The 25,559-nt window shown below is 43.5% G+C and overlaps 1 protein-coding gene across 1 annotated transcript in view; it reads left to right on the forward strand.

The window, feature by feature from the left end:
* The first annotated feature begins 4,506 nt into the window (after window positions 1-4,506).
* Window positions 4,507-25,559, forward strand: part of LOC131215395 (serine-rich adhesin for platelets) — a 28,930-nt gene continuing 7,877 nt past the window's right edge. The window contains 7 exon segments of the mRNA XM_058209784.1: window positions 4,507-4,655; window positions 12,929-14,414; window positions 14,496-14,621; window positions 14,823-14,942; window positions 15,021-15,181; window positions 15,255-16,268; window positions 16,335-16,408. Of these exon segments, the coding sequence (XP_058065767.1) occupies window positions 4,507-4,655; window positions 12,929-14,414; window positions 14,496-14,621; window positions 14,823-14,942; window positions 15,021-15,181; window positions 15,255-16,268; window positions 16,335-16,408 (3,130 nt within the window).

Raw genomic sequence — 25,559 nt, forward strand, 5'->3', positions numbered from 1 at the left:
ATTTGCCATCTGGTAGACCTTTCCTTATGGGTTTTCTGTGACAACCTCTGCCCTTGGAATATGAAAGTGACTCACTATGTTCATCCTTGCCAATAGATTCAATTAGAACTCTTTCGACAATCTACTAACAATAGAACCCGAACGCTCCCAGCTGGCTGGGAGTACGTGACCCGCTGGCGCTGGCCACCTGGCAATCGCATGTGTATGGTAGAAGAGTTCCATAAATGAAGCGGTCTATTGTTTTGGTTTCTAGAAAGAAAAAAAGCACGAGACTGTGAAACGGTAGTGAACCACTTTGGGTACGATCGATTGACCAGCAGAGAAACCAAATCTCGTCACTCGCAAAAGGCCTCGGTCCGCGGTCCGGGTGACTGGTTTCGCAGAGTCTATTCGAGCGATATTTTTTTCTTGCTACGTACCCTTGCGCTAGTGTGGTGTTCGCGGTGGTGTTGTATTGGTGCGTATGCTGTGGGTTAAACTACCGCTCTTTTTCATGTTTTATAATGTAGCATGAAATCAACCATTTCGCATTGTCGACGTTTACGCTGCATCACTGTGACGGCTCGTCGTTTGTCTGTCGTTTTCGGGCGCAATAGAAACAAAACGGGTATTGGCATCACAGGACAACGATTCGAACACACCGTGTCGGGAATTTCGTGTCCTAAATCCAGCCATTTGTAGATCCAGGGACAGGGTAGTGTACAGTTTTCGGTCGAACAAAATTACGTACCATCTAGCAGAAGCAATAGAGCGTTTGGCAGCGCAATCGTTTACGGGGGTCGTTCGTACAACTACCGGTAGCCCCTGGCGTGTGGCAGTGTGTGCGTGAGGTCTGTCGAAACACGGGGCGCACGGAAGTGTGAGTGAGAAGGCGGCGCGTGCTGGCGGAAGAGAAACAGAGAAAGGGCGCATAATTTCCGGGCATGAATCGAAACGAGTGTAAAACACTGCTGGAGAAGCATACGAACTGCGAGCGGCCTCTTCTGCAGGCCCACGGATGTTGAAGTCGTCGGGCTGCGACGTGCCCAGAGTTCTCCGGCAAAAGGGGTTTCGCTGACTGCGAAGCAACCGACCCAGCTGCACGGTAGTGTGAGTAAGCGAAAGGTGCTCGGAGAAAACGTGTGTTGGTTAGGTATGTATGGATGTGCCCGGAGCTGCGTGTGAGAGAGTGTGTAGTTTGACCAAAGTGTGTTTCAGGGAAAAGAAAATGGCCGCTGTCGCGTGTGCAGCACCAGTTCTGTAGTGCTCCAGCATAAATCGTTCAATTCCGTACGGTAAAGTGTTTTTTTGGTTCCGCATTTGTGTTCCTCCGGTGCACTACTGTACTCTGCACCGCCTGGCAGTGTCCGATCGTTCGTATCTGGGCCCGGCCCGGTCCTACGGGCCAAAGTTTAGAACCACATTGCCCACCGTCACCATCTCGGTCATCCGTCGTCGTCACAGGCCGTTATCGGTAGGCGAATTGGCTTACGGGCAGTCGGCGCCTCTCCATTGCCCCGTCGTCGTTGACGTGCCGCACCGCAGCGGGTTGAACAGTGAGGACAGCCAAGAGCCAGACTGCTGCGTGTTGGACCATCTCTGTCGCCGACCCTCCCCCTGATATACGTAGCAGTTTTGATTATTGCGTACTCAGGCTACGTAAACCTGGCGCTCGTCAGCTTACTACGGAAATATCTCGGGTGATTTGTGAGTGAGTTCATGTCACCAGTGCTACAGTTTCCTTCTGGCAACATGTGCCCCTGCCGAGACGTAGAAATGGAAACGTGTGATCCCAGTGGCGCAGCGCGGTGTGCGAGAGGTGAACAAAGTTTTGTGCCCGATTGTTCAAGTGCCCAACAAACCAGCCTCTCGGCAGCAACCCATTCCAGTAGAAACGAAGCCTACACAGTTTCCGTCTACCTATGAGTAGCCTTTGCAGTGCATCTAGAGCAAACCCAGAGTGTGTCCTGTCGCAAAATCCTGCTGCCCTTCCGGATAACGTACCTCAGGGAGCTGTCCTCAACGTTACCGTTACCGTTTTCATGCTGCGTGTCCCTTGGCACACCGATTTCCCAGCCTGCAATCCATTCTTCCATCATTGTCTGCGCGCACCGTTCGTTGGAAGAAACCAGTGCGACGAGTGTTCCAGATCGCACAATTCAGTGAAAGAAAAGAAAACCGTCTCCTGGCCTGTGCGTGCATTATAGCGCATCTTGAAACAGTTGTAGGTCGGGTAGGCGGTTTCTAGTGTCCATTTCCTTGCCCCCAGTGCAGTGAAATTAAGATTTTTGACCCCAGCTGCCACGGTCCTGCAGTGTTTCGAACGAGTGACCACAAGCTTACAGTGAAAATATAGTTTTCTTTTCAAAATTTTCTGAAAAACGACGAGAAAAGCAGATTAGGGGAAGAGTGCACTTGTCTTCTAGGGGTCGTTACAGGGACTACGCATTTCGGGCACCTCGGGCAGCGGAATGGTAGATTTTAATGTAAATCTCTACGGAAAGTATGCTGAGTGTTTGATTTTCTGTAACCTTGTTTGTAGGTTCTACGACTGCTTTGATTGCCGTCAAATACGCTGTGCCTAACTATTGGCCAAAGTTGGTGGTGGTTTCTGCACTGCTGCTCATCTACCAGGGCAAAGGAAGCTTATTTGGTAGGGAAGATCGTTGCTCCTTCGTCTTCTGCTGCCGAATAGTTGACGGATTGTATGGGACCTCCGCTGCAAATCTGCTGTGCTGGAGGATACGTAGCCCTTTAACGTTCTTTCATCTTATCGACCGGGGTGTGTCCCATATCTTACTAACGCGTTGCAAACTCTTCTCGACCTTTTTTTGCTCACCGCAGCTGGGGTGTCTCTTTTCGTTTGGATGATTCTCTGTAGTTATTTTTTTCTTCACGCTCACGCCATTCCGTGGACTCTCTCCTTTCTCGCTCATCCTTGGTGTCCTTGCGGTTGGCGTTCATACGTTTGCTATTAGTGCGAAGAAAAGTTCGCCAATTTTATAACTGTGCGAAATCGAGATTACATTAAAATACGGTTTTGTTTGAATCTCCTGTTGTCACGTGAATGAATCGCTAGGATTAGTTCGGATCGATTGTTCTGAATTTGTAGCTAAATGAATTATGTTGTTTCGCTGCAAGGGTTTGCCATTAGGTGATGCCGTTTTCACAGCTGCCAACAAATGTGATCGATTGACGGCCAAACTGTGGACTAATGGAATCAATTGTTCCGGGTAGACCATCTCGTTTTAAGTCATGCAATTATTTGAGGGGAGGGGGTTCGTTGTACTGACACCAACTGTTTTGAAATTATCGTGTGCTACACATAAAAAAGAATAAAAAAGAAATCCTATGTATGCTGTTTTACCTACCTTCCATTGCAAACAAGTAAGGGGTGTTAAATAGTATGGCATGATGATGATTTCATTTTTCTTAAAATCTCCTTTTAATTGACACTCTTAGCATCAATCCTTTAATGTTTAAGTATGAGACCTAGGTGTTAGCGTTAGGTTTGATTTTATTCAGTGTTTTCAAGCGCCTAGAAGATTCAAGCCGAAAATCTCTCCAATAATAATAACGATGTTTGGGGGTTAATGTAAGCACACTACATCACGCTGAGAAATGCTGCGTTCGAGAATGGTTGTCGCATAGTATGAAATGTGATAGTGGATTGAAAGTATAGGTATGATAATGGTGCTATTTTCCCAGTTTCGCAGCTACGTGTGAGTTATCATAAACAGAAGCAACTACTTTTGCTTAAATAATCTTCCCTGGATTAAGCTTACAGTGTCTCTAATTAAGTATTATTAAGAAAAGTGTGTTTGTGTTTAGTTTACCGGTGGTTACACAGTGAGCTTAACCTACGCTTGAGCGCGCTGCAGCAGGTAGTTTAAAATTAATCTGGAGAAGCAGTTAGTGAATGTGCAAAAAGTTTTGGAAAAAAGTGAAAAGTGTGTCACGGAAGTGCGGAGTGCGGCGAGATGTAATGTTGGTATGGGCAGCAAGAAAGGCGGAAACGCAACGCATACTAGCGTACTGTTCTATTAAATGGCATGTTGAGTGAGGAGATAAGAAAGCAGCATCATCGTGTGCAGTGTGTCTTCGAGTGTAGTAAGCAAAGCAGTCGTAGGAAGAAAAAAAAAGTGCGTTCGGTGGCAGCTGAAAATAGTTGTTGGTGGAGCAATCTAAGCGAATAGTGTCCTTTCACCGTCAACCCAATCGACACACGGCACGCACGCACACAGCGACGGAGCAGCAGCAAGGAGGTGATTCTTCGCAAAGAGTGCACGGCCAGCCAGCCAGCCTTGGTGCTTCTTGCACGCGTTGCTGGATCCTTCTCCGTCGCTTCTCAAGCCACTTGCAGCGAGCTCCGCCTCCACTCCCGGGCGCTGGGTGCTGCGAGATAGTGCACTCGAGTTCGCCGAGCTGATTGTGTGTGTGTGTGTCTGTGTATGTGTGCGTTGCGTCCGGTGCAATAATTTCGCGCAAGATATCGAAACGATGCGCTAATGATTTGTTCGGCATGAAATGGAAGCAGCGGCCATTCGTTCAATGCAGCAGGTCGGGCCAACCGGTCAGCGAACCGATTCTGGCCCTGGCCCTTCACCGCAGCCACCCCCACCGGGAATGTCTTACCAACAACGTGTGCAAACGGCAGCGGCTGCCCAAATTCATCGGTAAGTTAGGGGCACGTCACATGCTATTGCTTCACCAGCTTTTTGTCGCAACTGGTTTAACTAGTTACCCATTCTTTAATCAACAATGATTGTTACTTATTAAGTGAAGCCAATAATGTTTCACCATTTTAGCAGGTGGGACAATAAGTTGCACAGCAAAGAAATAAACGTTCTTATATTTTATGAAAAGTTGCTAGCTTTAAACGTTCATCGTAACGCCGTCGGTGTCACGCAGCTGGCTTGGGTTCGATCACGTCCAACAAGAAGCTGAGAAAATTTTATAAAAATTGACCATTTACTCATCAAGTTAAGGCTCCATTTGATTATTTTTTAGGCCAAGTTCATTACGAACGTTGGTTGTCTTCATTAATGGTATTTCGTTGGATACGCTAAGACCGACCAAAGAAAGAAGTTGTTTGATGCTTTGGACAGTTCCAAAACTATGGTTGTTACTGGGTATGTAAATTATAGCTGAAATAAGATTACTTTTAAAATGGAATTTGGCATAAAAACCATTTTCTCCGTCTGCTTTAGCTGATTTTATTTTAATCAACATCAACTCAAAGATTGTTGTCCATGCTTCCTTCATTGTTGTGCCGACAGGGAGCATGGTACCTGGGATTCAAGCAGATGGTTTTCGCCATGAAAGTGACTAATTGGCGGAGTAGATAGTTGTAAGCGTTATTGGCATCGAAAGTTGCTGGACAAATCCATAAATAAGTTGAGCCACCATGCATGATCCTGTATTGGTTTAAATGATCCTGTATTGAATGAGCTGATCTAAGCGTATATTAAATACACTGCTGACCAATGAAATAGGTAAATGTATTTAAGCTGCAATTTTTGATCACTTTTCAAAACCTATTGAATTCACAGGTATTACAATGATAGCACAAGATAGTATTTCTAAAAATAAGATAAAGATGATCTAAAAGAACTGAAAAATTCTAGGAATTCGCTTATTACAATACAAATCAGCTAAAAGTACTACATGGTCAAAAAATCAGGTAAATCTGTGAATAAGGCAAATTTGAATGAATTCACACGGTTTACACTTTTGCTAGTATCAAAAATCAATATGTTGTTTGTAAATTAATCAGTAACTCGTGTATTCATCGTTGTTTTGAAGCACTTTATGCACTCTTCTTGGCAGCGAATCGACCAAATCGACCAAGTTTTTAATGGAATGGAATACCATTCCTACTGCACTTTTTGCCACAATTAATCTTTGTTTGAAAAATAGTATCCAGCTAACTTTTAAGCTAAACAGCTAACAGTTAAGGTGTTCCACAAGTTTTCAATAGGGTTTATGTCAGGAGACTGACTTGGCCAAGGCAAAACTGACACATTATTGCCATCAAACCACGATTTGATAAGCTTCGACGTATGCTTGGGATCGTTTTCTTGTTGAAATACCCATCTCGGTGGCATGTTTTCTTCTGAGTTAGGCAGCATAATGTCTTCCATGATTGATTTACACTCCAGAGCATTCATGGTGCTGTGTACTCTGAAATGGGGATCTATAATATATCCCCAAATCATGATACTTCTACCTACATGTCTTAATTTTTTTATAAACCTGGGATGAAATTATTTACCAGCAGGTCGTCGATTATTATTCCACTGAGAGTCTGCTCGAAACAAATATATTTTTGTTTCGTCGCTCCATAAAATATTATTCCAATTTTTCGTAACCTTCAGTACCTTCCCAAGAACGATATTGTTATCTCATCTGTAATTTTTTTTAATCAATAGTGGCACTCTTCTTGCAATTAGCCCTGATAGATTAGCTTCTTGCAACCGCCCATAGGCACGGTTTGGGCTAATAAAGTTATTTATTATTGAACAAAACGTTTTGGACGAACCAAACGGATCCCCTTTGGCCAAAAGTGATAAGCGATGATTTGTCGTTGGCTTGGTTTTTCTTGGTTTACCTCGCGTTTCCTTGTTTTTTTCCACAACAAAGCATTTTTCACAAAATTTACGGATCTTTCTAGTACTTAAGTGATGCTTTCGTACGTCGCGCCTTCCTTACGCATATTTTTCACAATCTTTTTTTGCTCAGGTTTGCAATGAGTGCGTCTGCCCATTCTGGATGTTCTACCGGCAAATAACGATATTTTTTTAGATTCACAATCGAAATTGCTTGCAGCAAGATCAAATAGACCTATTGATTGCAAGAAGTCGGGTGAAATTGCAGCGTATGCAACGAATTAACTATTTTTTTGACCAGGCCGTATCAGACTGCTGTCCAAATTAGCGGCAACACACCTGTTACTTTTGACATAAATATCACCAACATAGCAAAAAAATTACGTAAACTAGTGTATCTAAGTACAGTATCAGTTTGGTGATCATTGGTTTAGTAGTGGCTTAAGTACAGTTCAAACTGTACCAGCTTTACACATTTACCTATTTCACTGGCCAGTTGTGTATGTTGGTTGAACAACAACTGGATGACCTTCTGGGATTTTTTTAACGTTCTGATTCGAGAAACTTACGATGTTAGGGCATCAAATACTAATTTAACCTTGCTACAATCTAAAGCTATTCAAAAGTCTAAATTTTTTCAAGTAACTATAGCCTATGTCTCCTTTGAACATGTTGAAGTTTTTGTCTTTTTTTTTATCGTAGTGTTAGCATTTGTCAATCATGATTTTGAACCTTTTTGTTATCGCATTGAATTACTTTCTAAGTGAAAGAAAATATATTTAATTTAAATAAATTTCGATATCTGAAAGTACTGTTGAACTGTCAGTATGTGTTCATGCGTTGTTACAACACATCACAATATATGTTACAATATTTCTAAAAGTTTTTTGAAGCTCATAACTCATAACTCAATCAATGTACCAGGCAAACATGCCATACCCAATGTAGTTGAGCATGCAGTGTGGTTCGCCTATTTTAGTATATATCACTGCCACACAGAACAGAATCTCATTAATATATTTAACGACGGAAACGGTCACTTAAATATTCGGTTTTGCTCCAACCAAGAATGACAAAACAGTTGAGGAAGGCTACATTTTTGGATTAAATGCCTCTAGCTCTGGTTAGAATATTTTCCGAATGATCTTTGGTACATTCTTATTTCTTTAATTTCCCTTAGAAAATAAATAAACATATATATATAAATGTATGCAGAGTATACAAATATAAAAATATGTATGTATAAAATCGCTTCCAAGTCGTGCGTTACAATATGTTTAAACCTTCGATAGTTGTTTGTTGTTTAATTTTCCATTGTTTAATTTTCTGGTACTTGATCGTAACTTGATCGTTGCAGATTTTTTTTGTGGTTTAAATGTTTGCAAACTCAAAACATTGTTTGCTTCAAAAGCTTTTGTTTGCCGATACGCATAGTTTTATATTACGTGATTTTGGTATCCAATGTTTTCAACCTTTTCTTTAGAAAAAAAACCCAACATGTACTAAGAACGATGCTAATGATTTTAAATAAATCCAATACAAAAGAACTTATTTGAACGTACAAGAAAGGGCCTAATTTTGTATGATGCAAAATTGTAAAAAATCTTCTATGTTGGTTCAATGTCGGTAAAAACCGATGTAAACCGATGTTGGTTCAACCGATGTAAAAATAAACATTTGAAAAAAATTTTTACCATGAATGCTATTTTTCATTGGTTCGTTGCTATTTTTGTCAATCTATTTAATGACGAAAACTAACAAACCCGCAATTAACCCGCACATAATTCTTTAATGATTGGAAGAAAATCCGTTTATCTTTTTCTTTACGAAGCTTATTTGAATCTCTTATTTTATTTGGTCGCACCATTCCTATCTGAGTTAAATACACTTTTTAAGGATAATTGAAAAACCTTCTCATGTTAACTTTTTGATATTTTCTATTATGTGTTCGTCCAAAACTTTTAAAATTCACTATGCCCTGTTTTCTAATTTTACTAGCAGAGTATGTGCCTGGGTACTTGTGACGTGAAAAATTGTCAAAATTGCAAATTTCCTGTAGACCCATCATGTTGTTTTGTGGAAATTCACCTTCTAGTTCTTAAAAGTTGTTGTTTTGTTTTTTAGTGTTCTCTTTATTGCTTTCCCGGTCATTCTTTGTGTCTTATGGCGATCCTTGCTAACGAACGTAAGTCTAATCAAAATGGATCGGTTTTATTGTTTTAACGTTATACTGTAACTTAAGACGATATAATTTTTAAATTGAGTTAGCTGAGCAAGCAGTGCTACACTTTCATGGTGCTTTGTAAAAGATTAGAAAAGATGGCGCTTTCAAAGAAATATCTGGTACTTTAAACAACATAAGAAATTCTAAATAAACTCGCTTAAAATTTTTGATAATGGCATATTGCATTTTACAATGCAAAAGAACGATTTTTAATGGCTATGATCTGTCTCACTCACTCACTAAGATCACACTTTTTTCAAACGACCACTAGCGTGTCTCTTTCGAACTATTAAAGTATAGTCGCGCTAACAAAGATTGGTGAAAGTTATGAATTGTTTAAATAAGGCCGATTGGCCGTAAAATTTGGCATTTGTCGATTGTGTACATTTCCAATGAACATAAACTGTGTCATTGAAAGATCAAATTGACAGAAGTAATCGGAATAAATCCAAAATTTAAGGAAATCAACCCGTTTAGGGAACTAATTATCCTGAATGATAAAAATGAATGAAATATGGTAGGGGTGAATGAATAATTAAAATATAGACTGTCATTCTTTGAGCCAGCAGCAAACCTAAAAATCTTTCTATATGTTCAACGTTTTAGTCTCCAGATTTTTTATTATGGATTAATGCTAGATATATCTTCGAAGTCGTTATACACTTGAGTTTCTTCAGCCTTCAACCTTAAGCCCTTGTTTGAATGTTTAATTAGTCATGGCGATTGGTCCAATGCAGCTATTGGTCCGAAAGGCAGATCTCGTATCTTTTGTAATTGTTTGTCCATAATAGTGTTTCAATATTGCTTTTATTGTATAATATGTAGATATCAAGCCTTTTTAGCTATAATCATAAATTAGGAATGATTTAAAACCGGAATAAAAACCTGAATATGCTGAATGGACATAAAACACATTCCGTTTTTGCGTTCCATAGCTTGATGTTATGCTCGTAGTATGTTCTAATGATCGTAAATCCAGTAAAATGTCAGAGGTAACTAGGCGTCCGTTACATCTAAAGTTGTGCAGTTTTTCGGGTTTAGTCATCGTTTTTTTGTAAAAGATGCCGTAATTTGTACAAGTTATACTTTAGTAGTGAAGTGCACAATGTGTTTTGCAGGTCGGACAATGTGTTTGCCAATTTGCAGGTCGAGAAAAACGCACTTCGTCATTGTCATTGTTGTTGTTACACGTAAACTATGACGCTTGGCTCATTCCTTTCAATTGTAAGGCAAAAATAGGCAAAACGTATATGTAACGTATGAATATGTATGAATTGGCGAATTCGAATGTGGTATGATATACGTTTTTTGCAGGAAGTTAATGTCGTTTGTATACGGTACGGAAAATAGATTTGTTCAATCTGATTTGCACGCTGCTCTGCCCAAGTCGATCTAACTTAATTTTTTTTATTCCTAACTAAAGTTGTCTTACAATTACTGAACTGTTGCTAAAAATTTTGTAACTGTAACACGACCAAAATATCATTTTTGTAGACCACAAAAGCACCTAATGTTTTGAATTCCTCAAAATTTCTGTAACGATTCGTATCTTGCTGTCATGATAAACTCTGCAAGCTATTTAAAAAAAAAACTGAAGAATAAAACAATTTTTTGGAAGTACTAAGCAGAAACATACAGACAAAAAAGAATCTTTCTGTGTACCGTTAGTATGACCGGATATCTTTCTGTATTCAGGTACTTATAGTTGATAAAATATTAATTATCACCCAGAAGATATTCGTATCTTACCGTATCATTGATAAGCATCATTTGCAACGCAGTATTTACTTGCACTTGCTATATGAAGACGTGGTATTTTTTTTATATTGCCCTTACGGTAAAATAGGAACTCCTCAGAGCAAAATGAACGACGTATTTACGTAATCGGGCGGCTACCGATTGGGAAGCAGTGGTGGCCTCGGTGACATGGCCCGTTGTTGTTACCGAGAAGGTCACGGGTTCTTATTCCCATTGCCCCGCGGCCACAGCCCCCTGTTAGCACTTACAGCTTGGATGTAGAATTAGTACCTCTTCACATCTTCAGCATTCATTTTTTTTTAGAGAAGAGCTCAATTTATCACCTAAAGTCATGCTGATAATATGTTGGTTTTTAGTCAATTATACACTATAACTTGGATCATATTCACCCATGTATGAAAATGGAGAAAATTCGTTACAATTTTGTGTAAAATCCGAATACAGGAATTTTGGATATCGCGGCTAGAGACAATTGTTGCAGAGTCGCTATTGATCGTAGATTTCCTTTTTATATCCGACTTTTCTTAAAAATCTTCGGACTGTTGTTTTGATGAACTGTTGGGAACAGTGAGAAGTGTTTTATCAACTGCATAATGTCAAGCCTTACGGGATTGAATTTTTATTTTTTATTCATTCCTTTTGATTTTTTTAAGAGTTTGAATCTACCCATGAAATTGCAGATTTTTTTGGTAACTGTAACGCTAGTACATCATAATTGTTTTAGCAAACTAATTAGCTCTTTAATTTGTGAAAATTGGCATATTGCTGATTGTGCAAATTAGCGGGACAGTCAGTTGGCATTCCTCATGATCGCTGTATTTTCACACATATTTTGGAGAAAACAATAGGAGGAAATTATTGGATATTAAAGAATTTATTTTGTTCTGCTGTTTTTTAACTGTTTTTGTTATAATGCTCTGTTCACTGACACTGTTCACTGTTCACTGTTCACAGACATCACTTTTCTAGAGTAACGACCCAATTGTTAGACATAATTTTACTTTGTTAGACCTAATTTTATTAGAATATTGTAACCACTAATTAACTTATTATAACCATAACCACTATATACTGTGCCCATGTTATATCTTAGTTGTTGTAAAAAAAAACAAAAAAAAATTATATAGATTAAAAATTATTATCCCTACATTGTGCAAATTTGGATTACGAAAACTTATTTGAAACTATTTTTAGAACACTGATTTGTCTGGTTTGTCCTTGTGCAGGATTTTTCTCCTAGTTTTAGATTACAGTAATAAAATACGGATAGTTGTTAAAAGCTTGAAAGCCTGAAAAATTTTATGTTCAATATGCCTCTCAAAACAGTGCTAGATTCTTTGAGCATGAAACTTTAATCTTGAATACATGGAGAAATGTTTATTGGCGTTTATTAAACCAAACATTCAAAAATGATGTTTTTTCGTACAACAATCAAATACGCTATTCTTAAAAGTCCTTGGAAATTAATTATTTAAAAGTTCAGAATGTTATGGGACGTGAAACTGATGCGTTCTAATAGCCATAAGTATTTTCTTTATCAATTCTTATGTCAGTTCTATTCAGGTACTTATTCTCTTTGTGTTCATTATTTTATTGATTTTCTTGAAGTGTGCATTACTAGCAAATAAAATGTGATTCCTTCATCGATCATCGTTTTAAGTTTTAAGACATTTTTTAACAAGTGTGTCCTTTTAAAAAATGTTAGCTTAGATTAGAAAAAACGAAATGATTGTTAAAATTACCAGGGCAACTTTATCACCTGACCTATTGAAGCTAATAATCGTAGAACAAAGGTATAAACCTTCAGAATTTATGGACACCATCGGTTATGTGCTACTTCGGCGGAGTGAGTTTAATATGGTAAAACTCTGTGTTATGAACAGTCATCAAAAATTGGCAATTGGCATGGCATAATTTCGGAAGGGAGCTCATGAAAGAGCTATTGAAATGATTACATTGCATTCGTTGTTTCTTTGATTTGCCGATGGCCTGTCTTTGGGGATCTACTCCAGTGATATTCTAGTTGACGTGTAGTCAGTTTTCTAGTGGAAAACCCAGAGTGTTTCTGTTAACCATCTGAAGGGGACTTTTCGAGGGCAGCACAGCATCACAGCGTACAAAGCTTACTCCTCAAGGTGTGCCATGTACGTTGTGCAGGTTTAATAGTACAATTCACGTTACACAAATTAAACATATTTTAACGCTTGAAATTTTGGACCTGCGGTCTTAGTCGTAGGATTTTTTAATAACCTGGATACAGTGCCACCTGACCGCAGACCAGGCCCCGACTCAAATTCGATTTTTTATGAGCATTTTCTTTCACCCCTTAGTAAAAATGTTTTTCCCCTTTTTCTTGCAGATCCGTTGAAACGACGCAGAGTTATAGCAAAGGTGGACCGACACCGTCGCAGTCGGTGCCTAGATCGGCAACAAGCCCGCTGTCTCCGCCCCGGCCTGGGCCGGGTGCTGCCGGGGCCGCCAGTTACGCGTCGTACGGAGGCGTTCCGGCGCGCGAGGCGCCGATGCGGTACGTCCAGAACAGTGCGTACGGTGGGTCGACTTACGTAAGAGATGGACCGTTTGCTCGAGCGTCGCAGGTCCAGCCGGTTGTCACAGAATACCGCCAGGGTGTCGTACCGCCGATCCTCGGGGTGGCCAACGTAGTGTCGAACAGCATGCCGACATCGATCGCCATTGTGAACAGCATGGACGTGGTGCCCCTGCATGCGGTGGCTCACCACCAGCAGCAGCAGCAGCAGCAGGTGTCCACGGTAATGGCACCGCAGTCATCGTCAATTGCGCAGCAAAACAGTGGACCCCTGTCGCAATCCTCTCTGATGGTGGCGTCCGTACAGCAAGCACCGCAGCCGCAGCTGGTCATGCAACAAGCTCCTCCTCAACCGCTGCAATCGACGAGACCGCGCATTTCTCTACTTCACCCGAATCCGGATTACCATCTGCAGGCGACGCGTTCGGTTGTGTCAACGGTTGTCGCTCCCGATAGCACAGGTCCTCCCGCATTTAAAAAGATTCGGCTGAACGAGGTCGGCGGACCGCAGCTCTCGCAACAGGTGATGGGCTCCGTAGGCACAGCAGTGAACAGTGCGACGACCTTGCTGAAGGTGGACACCCGGGAGCCTCCAGTTGTGATGGTCCCGTCCGGTGCCTACCATCCGCAGGTGGAAGCCATCTCCCCCACACTGCCCAGTGACCCGATGGAGGAGCTGAGGGCCACCAAGGATGAGCTGCTGCAGCAGATAGCCAAGGTGGACAATGATATAGACAAGGCTGAGAAGAAAATTGGGTCGCTGAAGAAGAAACAGGAGTCTTTGGAGGAGGCTTCGGCCAAGCCGGCTGTGGAGGAGAGTTCGTCCGAGACGCAACCGAAGCATCGCAACCTTGTGCAGAAGATCTATGCCGAAAATCGCAAGCGTGCGTCTGCAGCCCATGCCGTCCTTAGTTCGTTGGGCTCGTTCGGTGTCGATCTGCCGCTTTACAATCAACCGTCGGACGCGGAGGTGTGCCGTGAGATACAGGAACGCCATCGAATGTTCAAGGATCGCCTTTTGGTGCACTTCCGCAAAATTAAGTCCGAGCGTGCCGCGAAGCAGTGCGAGATGACGGAGCGGTACGCCCAACTGTCGCAGGATTGGGCAAAGCGGGTGGACAAGATGGAAGCGAGCGCCAAGCGGAAGGCGAAGGAAGCCAAGAACCGAGAGTTCTTTGAGAAGGTGTTCCCGGAGCTTCGAAAGCAGCGGGAAGATAAGGAACGATTTAATCGTGTAGGTTCTAGAATTAAATCAGAAGCGGACCTTGAAGAAATCATGGATGGTCTTCAAGAACAAGTGAGTCAAGCAGAGCACGTGATGCAGCCATTGGCCGATTGCGTAACGGCTTTTTCAAATACTGTTTTGTTTCTATTTTAGGCCATGGAGGATAAGAAGATGCGCTCGTATGCTGTGATTCCACCTTTAATGTTAGACTCCAGACAAAGAAGGCTAGTGTTTAATAATGAAAATGGAGCGCTGATAGACATGGAAACGGAATTCAAGGTAAAGAAAAACTACGTTTAATTTTCATTTGACTTCACTTCCTTCCTGACTTTGCACTTCCTATACTGATTGATGGGGTATTACATTTTGCGAAGAATGACCATCAATTGGCTTGTAAAACAGATAATAATTTGTCACTTAATTTTGTTGAAATGGAAATCTCAACCGATTTTAATCGTGCGGCTTTGCTGTTTGTTTCAGGAGCGTTTGAACCTTAACGTGTGGACGTCCGGTGAAAAGGAAATTTTTCGAGAGAAATTTTTACAGCATTCTAAAAACTTTGCTATGATCGCAGCCAGCTTGGATCGGAAAAGCGCGCAGGTAAGTGCCTGATATTTCTCTTGATGTTGTTGTGAAATTGTATTTAACCTATTTTGGTCAAATTGTGCTTTTCCGCAGGATTGTGTACGATATTACTACCTCAGTAAGAAGACGGAAAACTACAAGCAACTGCTAAGGAAGTCCCGGCAGCGAACGAGAAGCTCTAGAAACCCGGCGAAATCAAACCAGCAGCAAACACAATCGATAGTGGATGCGATGACAACTGGTGTTACGACAAGGTCTGATGAGTGCTGATTCTTTTGCCGGCTACGATAACAACATTTTCATTCGTTTACTCTCTTCATTATTCAGACTACAACGTGAACAACAACAAAAGACTGTAGGCCGTGATCGTGCCGCGAATTCAACAAATAGTACGATAGGAAATAATGCATCATCCGCAGTTGCTGGTACTGTTACGACGAATTCGTCTAACACAACGTCGACAAGTACCAACAATGGTGGCAACAACAGTAGCAACAATAATAATGCCAGCAGCAACAGTAGTAGTAGCAGCACAGGCAGTAGTAGTAGCAACATTAGTAGTAATAGTATCAATGTGAACCTTGGTACCGCTACTAGCACCAGCAACGTTCTGAACAACAATGGCGGCTCCAGTTGCAATTCTATTTCCGCACCGTCACCGATGGCTATTTCGGGTAGTAGTACCGTTGTTCCAATGCCTCCGTCAACCTCCGGCACAACCAATGCCACTAGCAGTAGCGGCAGCGGGAACAAAGCTGCTTCCGTCAACAGTAGCATAGTAACTAACTGTAACGACAGTGCAAACAGCAGCCGTACCAGCGACGGCTCTTCACAGATCGCTAAAGACAGCGAACTGAGCACTGCACCAGTGGGAGTGATGCCGTCGAGCAGTTCTCTGTCGCAAACGTCTGCCGCATCACTCGGTGGCCCACCTAGCATACGAGGAGGTGGTGTATCATCGCCGAATTGTGCATCCGCCCTCACCACTGTTTCTACTGGCGCCACAGCATCGGCAGCTTCTTCCGTGCTGTTCGATGCAACCCAGAAAGTTGTTGCCGGAACTGCAAGCAATAGCACCGTCGAAGCGGGTGGCGGTACGTACAGGCCACCACCGACCACGATAACGTTGCCGATAAATGGTGTTAAAACCGAATTGCTGGTGACGAATCCGGCGGCGATGCTTGGCGAAGTCGGTGCCGCTGGTGGTCTACCTGTATCGTCTGTTTGTTCTACTGCGTCGACTGTGGAATTAACACTTGGTTCGGTGGTGGCCAGTGTCGTTAGCAGTAAGCTGAACAATGTTAAAGATGAGCTTCACCTCAGGGAAGAGACTGAATCGAGGTATGTTGCCGACGAAAACCCATTTAGTAGGTCAATCAACACACTAAAAGGTCATTTTTGTTTCAGCGAACCGTTAAATAAACGGAAGGACGAAATCGCTAACGATGTTGGTGGTGCCGACGGTGGGCAAGACGATAAAGGTAGGTGTTTCCGTACAAATCCCGAAGCATCCTTTCTTAATTTGACATATGATCCTACGGCCGGGCGTTGGGTACAGAATGGCTATTTGCCACACAGTTTCATCGAAAACCTCGTTTCAAACGCGGTGGAACTTTCTTTTTATAATTATGGAGAAAATCGTTCGAAAAAGTTGTTCAAAAAGCTATGTTTATGACAACAGCGCATGTTTTGTGTAATCTTATGTTTTATTTGTTAGTTCAAAACGAGTGATATTTGTTGTTTGTATAGATCCGTTGTACATAATTTTGCGTACGTTGTTTTACATCTAAGACAGTGTCTAAGAAGCTCTTGAGAGTTTATGTGCTATGTTAAACAACAGGTTCTGGGTTTGTTGATATGTCAAAATGTGTCTCTGCACTCGAAGCGTTTTGTGGCAACGAATCGTCAAAGTGACGCTTGGTGTTCGTTTCCGATTCTTCATTCGAAGCGGTGTTGGATGGTTCATCGTCTTCCTCGGTGTGGCAGAGTTTTCGATGTTTGTGCACAAAGTAGTAACTAGGAAACTTGCTGCCGCATGTTTTACACGGATAATATTGTACGTTCATGTCGAGAGGTTTATTAGCCTCCCTGCGGCCCGAACTCGATGAACTTTGATGCGGCACTTGCCGGCGCCCCTCGAAGCTTCTCGAACGAACACTGCCGGCAGCACTTTCCAAGCTGTTGGACTCCTTAATGTCTGTCTTCTCAACACCGGCGCTCGATTCGGTGGCCTGTGAGTTTACCAAACGCATTGGGATTATGTGTCGTTTCGCGTGCTTTTGATAGCAGAAGTGCGACTTGAAGCTATGTTTACAGTACACGCAAGTATAAAAACTTCCAGTCGACGTCTCGGTTTTACAGGACATTCCCGGGACTTCCTCGCTGTTCTCATCCTTTTGCAGATCCTGAGCCAGGTTTTGTTGGTGCGCTACAATCGGCGGAGTGTATTGTTTGATTTTACCCGTTTGGCCCTGCGGGTGATTGTGGTAAACGCTTCCAAATGAGGACGACGAGGAGCTTTCGTCATGAAGCTTTCCCGTATCGTTGATGTTGCGCGCCATCTGTTGACGGATAGTGGAAACGTGCAGTCATTAGTCGGATTCGCTTCCCACCACGCTTGCTCGGTTCTGCTTACCTGCTGGTGGAACGATGCGGCGTAAGGTATTGCACGTGGGTTCACTGTCTTCTTTACCGACCCATCGGACAGGCCATCTTCGGAATTGCTGCCACTGGTGCTACCGTTCGCCTTGTTGTTTCTGTTGCATCCATACATAACGTTCAGCACACGACGAAAGCGCACTGGACCATCGCAACTGGCGATATCTATGATCACTCCGGTCCCACTAGCGCTGTCGTTAGTCACTTCCGGCGCAGGATTCGCTGATTTGTGCCGTTTCAATGAAGGCGTTGTTTCTGGCTTTCCCTTTGCAGCAACCGTCTTGGATACATGACCTATTGTCGACGAGTGTTTCCTAGAGTGATTGGCACTACTTGCAGGTGAACTTGCTCGTAGTATTGTTGTTTCTTGTAGTGCCTTAGTTGGTCGTTCGTCGCCTTCGATATCGACCGTAATTTCACTACTGCTCTGCTGTTTGCCTACGCTACACCTACTTTCGTTTGCGTGTGATTCAGATTGGTACGTCACATTGTCGTCTTCATACTTTGTCACGCTGATAGGACTCTGCGATGACAGCTCGTCTTCGTACTCGTGTTGAGTGCGGAGATCGGATTGCGTATCCTCTCCCGCCGGCTCGGACATACCACATAACGGCGGGCCTACGAGACTACGGAACGGAGTACTGGGTAGCAGATTGATTTGGGATGCAGTTGGTGGTGCGATAAAATGTAATCCCATCGTAGCCATTGCCTTGCTGGCGATCGGTCGCACCAGCCTGGGCCTTTCCAAAGTCTTTGGTACGATCGTCGCGGGGGAAGCGAGTGGCGTTTGAGGAGCGTAGTAGTTTACATTCGGGTGTGCCACTATAGCTGGTGTGGTGTGCGATGACGCTGTCGCCGATGAGGATGATAAGAACGCACGGCAAAGTTCGAGTGCTCGTGGCATATGCAGAAGATGGGTCGCTAACAACACCCCGAAAATGTTGTCCAGCGTTAGATCCAAATAGCCCGTGTACATGTACGTCAGCAACGGTGTAAACTGTTCCGGGGTCACATTCGGAAGATACAAAAGGTTGTTGCCCTCATTGGGTGCACTTCCTAGCAGAGCACTTCCGGTGCCGATTGTCGATGGGTGCTGAAGTACCCTTCGGAGCGATTCAGACGCACTGGCAGGGTGGCTGTGATCGAACGTTCGCAACGCGGCCCGAAGATAACCGCTGTGCATCGCTATCAGGGCTCCGTGCACCGCATATCGCGTGCCGCACGGTGGCGGACCCACCTCGAGGATCACATCCGGTGGCAGCGTTGAATTGGTCCAGTTGGTGAACATTCCTTGTACGCAGAGACCACCACAGCACACCGTTCAACACTTATAAACACCGCACACTTTCGACGCAAATTTGATTAAATTGCACAAAGCTCTGCCATATATATGAAAGAAAAAACACGCGTGTTGTGTTGCCGAAATTCGAATAAGGCGCGCGTCTGAGAAATCTTTGCACCCGCTTGGTTCGAAGCGCCACACGAGCAACTCAGTCGGCAACTCCGATCCAACCTCGGCGGCGGTCCGTGATGTATTGAGCATAAACACTCGTGTCCGTCCGCGAGCACACCCCGTCTAGTGCCAGCGCGCCCGTCGAAGTCTAACAAGGAAAACCAATTTACCACAAACGGACGGGGTAATTCACGAACCGGGAGCAAATGTTATGCTCTCTGAGATTTGTTGAATGAACAAATCATCGTCACGTGTTCGCAAGAGAACCAATGCTCGAGAGGAAGACAGATACGAGACTGTGAGAGTGAACATGACGGGAAAATATAGAAATATGATGAGCACTACTGGACAGGAAATTGTACAAGAAAGAGATAGCAAGAGAGGGAGAGAATGCTCTCTGTACTGGAATGCACTGGGCAATGTTGACTTGATTTGATTTTGCTACTGTTGTTTTTTTTTCTAAATTTTGTCTGCACATGTTTTGTGTTTCGCTATTTTTCAGTTCCCAGTTTTAGGCGGTTCTGAAATTGATTTGTTCACAGATGAACATTGTAAACAGTTCATGTCGCAATTGTTTATGTCAAGGTGTGCCGTCAAGAATAGTCCCGCTACATATTCCAATACAAGACACCACGATTAATATTTGGCAAAAATCATGTAATTAAAAGAAAAATGTTGTTAAAGATAGTCAGTTGCGGACCTTTGGTTTGGTTTTATCGATAAGATGTTACAAAGTATGTCTTGCGCTTAGTAATGGAGAGACAAGACCGGCTCCGTCCGTCGTGGATAGCCAAAGACTCAACCGCAGCAATTGGTGGTGCTTTCGCCCGTGGGGTGCAGAAAAAATCGAATCAAGTTGAGAGTATTTGTTTAACAATTTCATCTATGATTTTTTCGCTGACTCCGGACGGAAGCGGCAGAACCCTGTCAGTCGTCCATATACCCCGTTTCCCCGTGTTTCGTGACGAATGCTGACGGCTTAGATTCGTGGAAGGATGAAAAAGGGAGCGTAAACGATCTTTCGCTATGGCGGGGAGAGTGCTTTAGGAACGAGCATGGGATGAACGGGGGACATAGGCAGCCAGCCGGGGCTTCGCCACAGTGGGGGCCGCGACGCGCAGTGGTCAGCAGCGGGAAGGCAAAACGGGGTGTGCACTGGTTTTTGTTGTGTTCCGTTCGATGCGGTTTATGTTTGCACTGTTTGTGTGTACCGTTGGGAAATAATTGAAACCTTCGAATGGTTTTTTGTTGTTGTTGTTCACCGCGTTTTGGTTTATTTTATTCTTATCCCACTTTTAGGTTGTTGTAAAGTTAGTCGCTGATGATTTTGCTGATTTAATGTCCAACTCATGGTCATGGGTTTTTCTAGACACATTTTTGTCAATGTATTTTGTATGTATCGCATTTAACTTTATAGTTTTTCCTTCAATTTTTCACCGCACTCTTGTTTCGTTCACTGGAAGACACTAAATCCTTGAAAATGAAACCGCTCAACGGTTCGCGCGCACGACGGTAACATTTTTCTTCTTCGGCGGGCAACCCAACCCAACCCAACAATGTGTTTTCTTTTATTGCGAACGCTAAACTGGGATTTTCGCTAATGGTTTGCAAACAGGGAAAGCGAAACGTTTGCAAATTGCACGTTTTCTGGCACAATAGACACCGATGTGTGGTCGCCGTCGCGGTAGAACCGGGCAAGAGAATACATCATCATCATCCGCCAGCAATTGGCATGATCATAACGACCGACAATCATCGCACACCGAGCCGAGCTAACGAGGGAGACCTTTCCGGTCCCGCTCCGCGGGGATCGGGATGTCCCAAAATGACAGTAAATATTTGAACTATTTATTTGAAGTATTTTCGCCTGTTCCGGCTTTCCGTGACCGTGGTTACAACAAACCCCGTGCATGGAAAACCGTCCTTCACGCAATACAAGTAATTTGTGTGCTTCTTTTTCGATTCATTTTCAATTTCTGGAGCAAGAAAATAATTGCTCCGAGCGAGAGATGATGCCGCGAGACGAGACATTGGGATGTGGCCGCGCGTGCAGTTGACTTTTTGCTAGTGACGTGCACACAAAAAATGCAAAAGAGAGAGAGGGTCCTCAGGGAGGAGACTGTGTTTTTCTTTCTCTCATTTCGCTTAATTGTTTTCCTTTCAGTGACAGTAAATTGGGATTGGGAATTGGGAAAAAGCGCGCTCGACTGCGCACGCTACTCATTTTTGATGTCTTTGTAGAAAAATGGAACATTGTGGAAATATGCGGTACTCATCCTGTGGATTGGCACATTCGTGTTCCTGCTGTGTGCGTCTCTAGGACATGTTTCACAAAAGATTAAAAACGATTCAATAACTTGTGTCCGCTCGCTCATCGCTTCCGCGTACTGATCCAGTGTGCTCATTGGTGATTTATTGATGACGATTGTTCCGAAATCAGGATATCCTTCTTTGTATTACACCTGGAATCAACAAACGCTTTGGCAAGCAACAGAATGGCAGATGAATGATCGCCCACCAAGGCTAGTGTTTCTTTCCGCCTCAAAATAGCCATTTCCACAATCTTAGCACTTTTCGACATTGATTGTTCCATCCCTTATACGATGCAGCGGCAGCGGTGCGCTGTGGTATGGAACTGGCTCAGGACTATCGTTCCACAATCACCTTGTTGTCTCGTTTATTAAAATCGCCTTTTTATGATCTTTCACTTTGACCGTGCAAACGGTGGCGGACCTAGAGATCCCGATGGTGCGTCTGTGTGGGAAAGTGTGCGCAATAGTAGCACGACGGCGGCGGCGGTGTGTTGTGTAGTGCAAAGCAGAGCGGAAACACCGCTTGATGTGGGCCCGAGAAGGACCAGAAGGAGGACATACGGGGGCTTGTGTGTGTGTGTCTGATTGGCCTTCCGGTACTTTCCATCTTCTTTGTTCACTTTGGTATTTGTGAATATATTAAAAATTAATGCAATTATACTAATTTGTAGGTTTTGTGGAGAAATTTCCCTTTGTGGTGGCCCTACAACGGTCTGCTAGGTGGCTGGTGCTGGCTGCCGGAAAGGTTTCCTGTGGCACTTTTCCGAAGAGGGTCGACGAAGGGGGCTACTAGCGAGGGCTTCGTTCGTTTTTAATTCGGCTTTTCGATAGCGCCGGGGACTGTTTTAATTTTTTGTTTTTTCGCAAGCGGTTAACTTCGGTCGCCCCGGTTGTCGTTTGATCTTTATCCACGCTCTCTCGTTAAGTTTTGTCAGCACCATCCTGTGCGATCCGCCGTGACTGTTTTTTTGTAATTTTGCTACCAAGTGCTACCAAGGAAAAACTTTGTTTAGTTTTATTTTCAATCATTTTTACTGAATTAGCAATATTGTAGTTCGAACACAAACGTTCTCCATCTGACAGGCGTTTGGCTATGCTGTACATTGTAGTAAAGCGGGAACATTAAGCATGCCGATGGATTTAAATATTATGCGTCAAACGGTCCTTCACTATTTAATTGTCCCGACAAATATGTTCTTCAACATCAACTATTTGTTATATTTTTCGATTTCTAATGCCTCACAAGATAGTCAAATTTTGAGGCTATCACGGTATTAAGTGGACGATTTTGTAAATGCCAATGTGGCGCATCACACAATGCGCTTATGCGGAATGCATCAAAACTAATTCACCCGTTACGTTGCGACGAAATTATTTTTTGATGATTTTTTGAATTAGAACCAGTGGCGCGCGGGGTAAAGTATACCAGATTCGGTTTCGGGCTTTACATTCAATCAATTTTCTAGCATGCAGAGAGGCATTCGGCGCCCAAACCGCCACTGTAACCGGGGCGGGCGTTGATACCAATTTCCCATCGGAATCGGAAAATTGCTCAATTATTCATCCCCGCAAATGCGAAATATGGCGCACAACGGAGCAACCGGGGGGTGGTGGCTCAGCTGGGTGTGTAACACGGCAAATTTTGTGCCATATCGCGTGTGTGCAGAAGGTGTGTGCGCGGAAAATGCAGCATGTGTGCGGGATGTGTCACTGGAAAATTGTGAAAATTGGTGAACAGTCCGATGGCCGGGCGATCCAATTTCGATTTGATATGACCGCTACTGTTCCGCTGATTCCCGGGGCTTACCCATCTGTGCCTCCGTTACTCCCAGTCCCAGTTTATTGTTTGATCGCGCACCTTCGGTTGGTGTGTAAATCGCCGTTGTAAAATAGATGAAACCCTTCTGCGGGCCCCTTTTACAATCAATTTGATGACCGGAAGTGAAGCTCGGTGAGGAACGGGTCGCGCTAATCGATATCTCCGGATGATACCATTTGGGACCGGACCTGATGGATCGAGTGATGCCGATTCGCGCTCCGCAGATTGTAAGCGCAAAATCGCGCGGCGTGATGCGGCGCACGGTATCTGTCAATTTTGCACTTTGCTGCCGCGAGAATGGTTTGTTTGTGTTGGCAGTATTTTGATTCAATTACTCATGGACTGTACGTTCTGTGTCGGGGGCTCCACCAAGGGCCCCGCGCCAAAAGCCCCCGAAGTTAATTACAGTTATCTTTTTCCGGTGCGGTGACTACACGGCTCTCCCCAAGCGAACCGGCGGAACGGTTGATGCACTAACCCGTTCGCTAGTAGCTGCTCGAATGATATCGCACACCACAATTGGGAATCCTCTGTCACTGCACGGCTATGACAAGCAGTGCGGAACCCAAAAAGCTTGTTATCGCTTTATTTGCTCATTTTTGTAAAAAACATTACGCAAAGAGCGGTCTGATCACCCTATTGGGTGGGGCTCTGCTGCACAAATAAGACGAAACCCGATCGAAACGCAGTGAATCAAGTAATGTGATAACCGTAACATTACGGTTGCATTTGAAATGTGGATACAGGCCGCGGACTACATCAGCCCCATAACCACCCTCCCCCTGGTGAATTATTGATTGTCTCTCGATAATCGTGGACATGATTGTAATTATATTTAAATAATAAATCATAATCGCCGCCACGCTATCCACAAACAGGAACGAATGTACTTACGCCAGGACGGTGCCATGAGGTAGTTCTACAAAGAGGGAATGAATGTTATTTAGCGCGCCCCCGTTGCTTCGATTGCCCTGGTTAACGTATTTAGCTCTGCGGTGGTGTCACGCGGTTCATTAGCTTTCGCAGTGCTTTTCTAAAATTAAAGGAAATTGCATTAAACGCGACAACAACAAAACCGTAACAATCTAGCGTGGGATCAAAGGGCATTGTTTCAATGGCAATTGTAATGGAAAATTCAGGGCAATGCGTTTCACAATGAATAATACATATTCTTTATTTACCGCATCCGATGTAGGCGCGTACAGTACATTTAGCTTACAAACTTTCGCATGTTTTGTTTATACGTCTTTGGTCCTCTGTTTGGCGGAATTGGTCAACTACTACACTTGTGTTGTATTTTTTTTATTGTTATAGGTGAAATTAAACAAGATAAAAGTATCAGTGCACGGATACAGGAATGAGTTTCTATTTGCTAAACTCTTGGTGAGGTGTAATGCGGTTGTCATGGCATCCTGCCCGGATGCGCTTAAATGTATGAGTTGAGTTCTTGAATTATTTGTACGTCTGGCGACAGAAATAGATAATTAAAGAGCAATGAAACATATTTTCGAAATTTTAGCCGATCAATACAATTATCCTACTTCTTGTTATGCTTTTCTCGGCGGGATATTTATTAAAGGTCATTGTCGCTGTAAAAATAACAATTAAGATCCAAGTTGTGTCAACGTCTTCATCAAGACAAGATTTTGAACCAAGCGTCTTTAGGTGGCTTAACGGCTGAAATTACCCTCAGCTGATTCCCCGTGGATTCACGGGAGGCGGCGATACCGCCACTTGGCCTAATGATTAATTTTAGGGTTTACACGGTTAAGTAGGTTACTAGCCGCGACACATTAAGAATCGATCGCCAAAACGAGTAATGTTTCGCAATGTAGCGAGGAAATCAATACGTGTGACCGATGTGGAACCTTCTTTTGCAGATTTTCTAACGTTCAATCGTTCAATTATCAAATCCCCCATCAAACGAGTCCTGTGTAGCGTGTATTTTCCATCCCACCCGATGGACGCAAGGCGCTCCATGTGGCCGCCGTTGTTTGAATGTAATTCCCATGCTTCTTGTTGCTGGGGTTGGTAGCAGAGCGCGCAGAAGAACCTCTTAGTGCGGTCGGTGCGAAGCACACGAGGGGCGGAAAAACAATTTGAAACTCGATCTTCATCATCATCTCGTTTGTCGTCGTCGTTGCCGCCGCCGCCGTCATCGCCGTGTCCACAACACGGTTGGGAGTTATTCGCGCGCACTAATTAAATTGAATTAATTAAATGAATGAATGAACGGTAAGCGGTTTCGTTCTATCGTGTTATCGGATTCGTCCGTCGCTGATATTTCGCGGACTGCTGCGGCAACGGAGAGAGCAAGAGAGAGAGAGGTGGTAGTCTCTAGTTTGTCGCTGCAGAGAAGATGACTCCGTTTTCGTGAATCTCCGCCTGGC

This window comes from Anopheles bellator, chromosome 1, assembly GCF_943735745.2.
Source record: "Anopheles bellator chromosome 1, idAnoBellAS_SP24_06.2, whole genome shotgun sequence".
NCBI lineage: Eukaryota > Metazoa > Arthropoda > Insecta > Diptera > Culicidae > Anopheles > Anopheles bellator.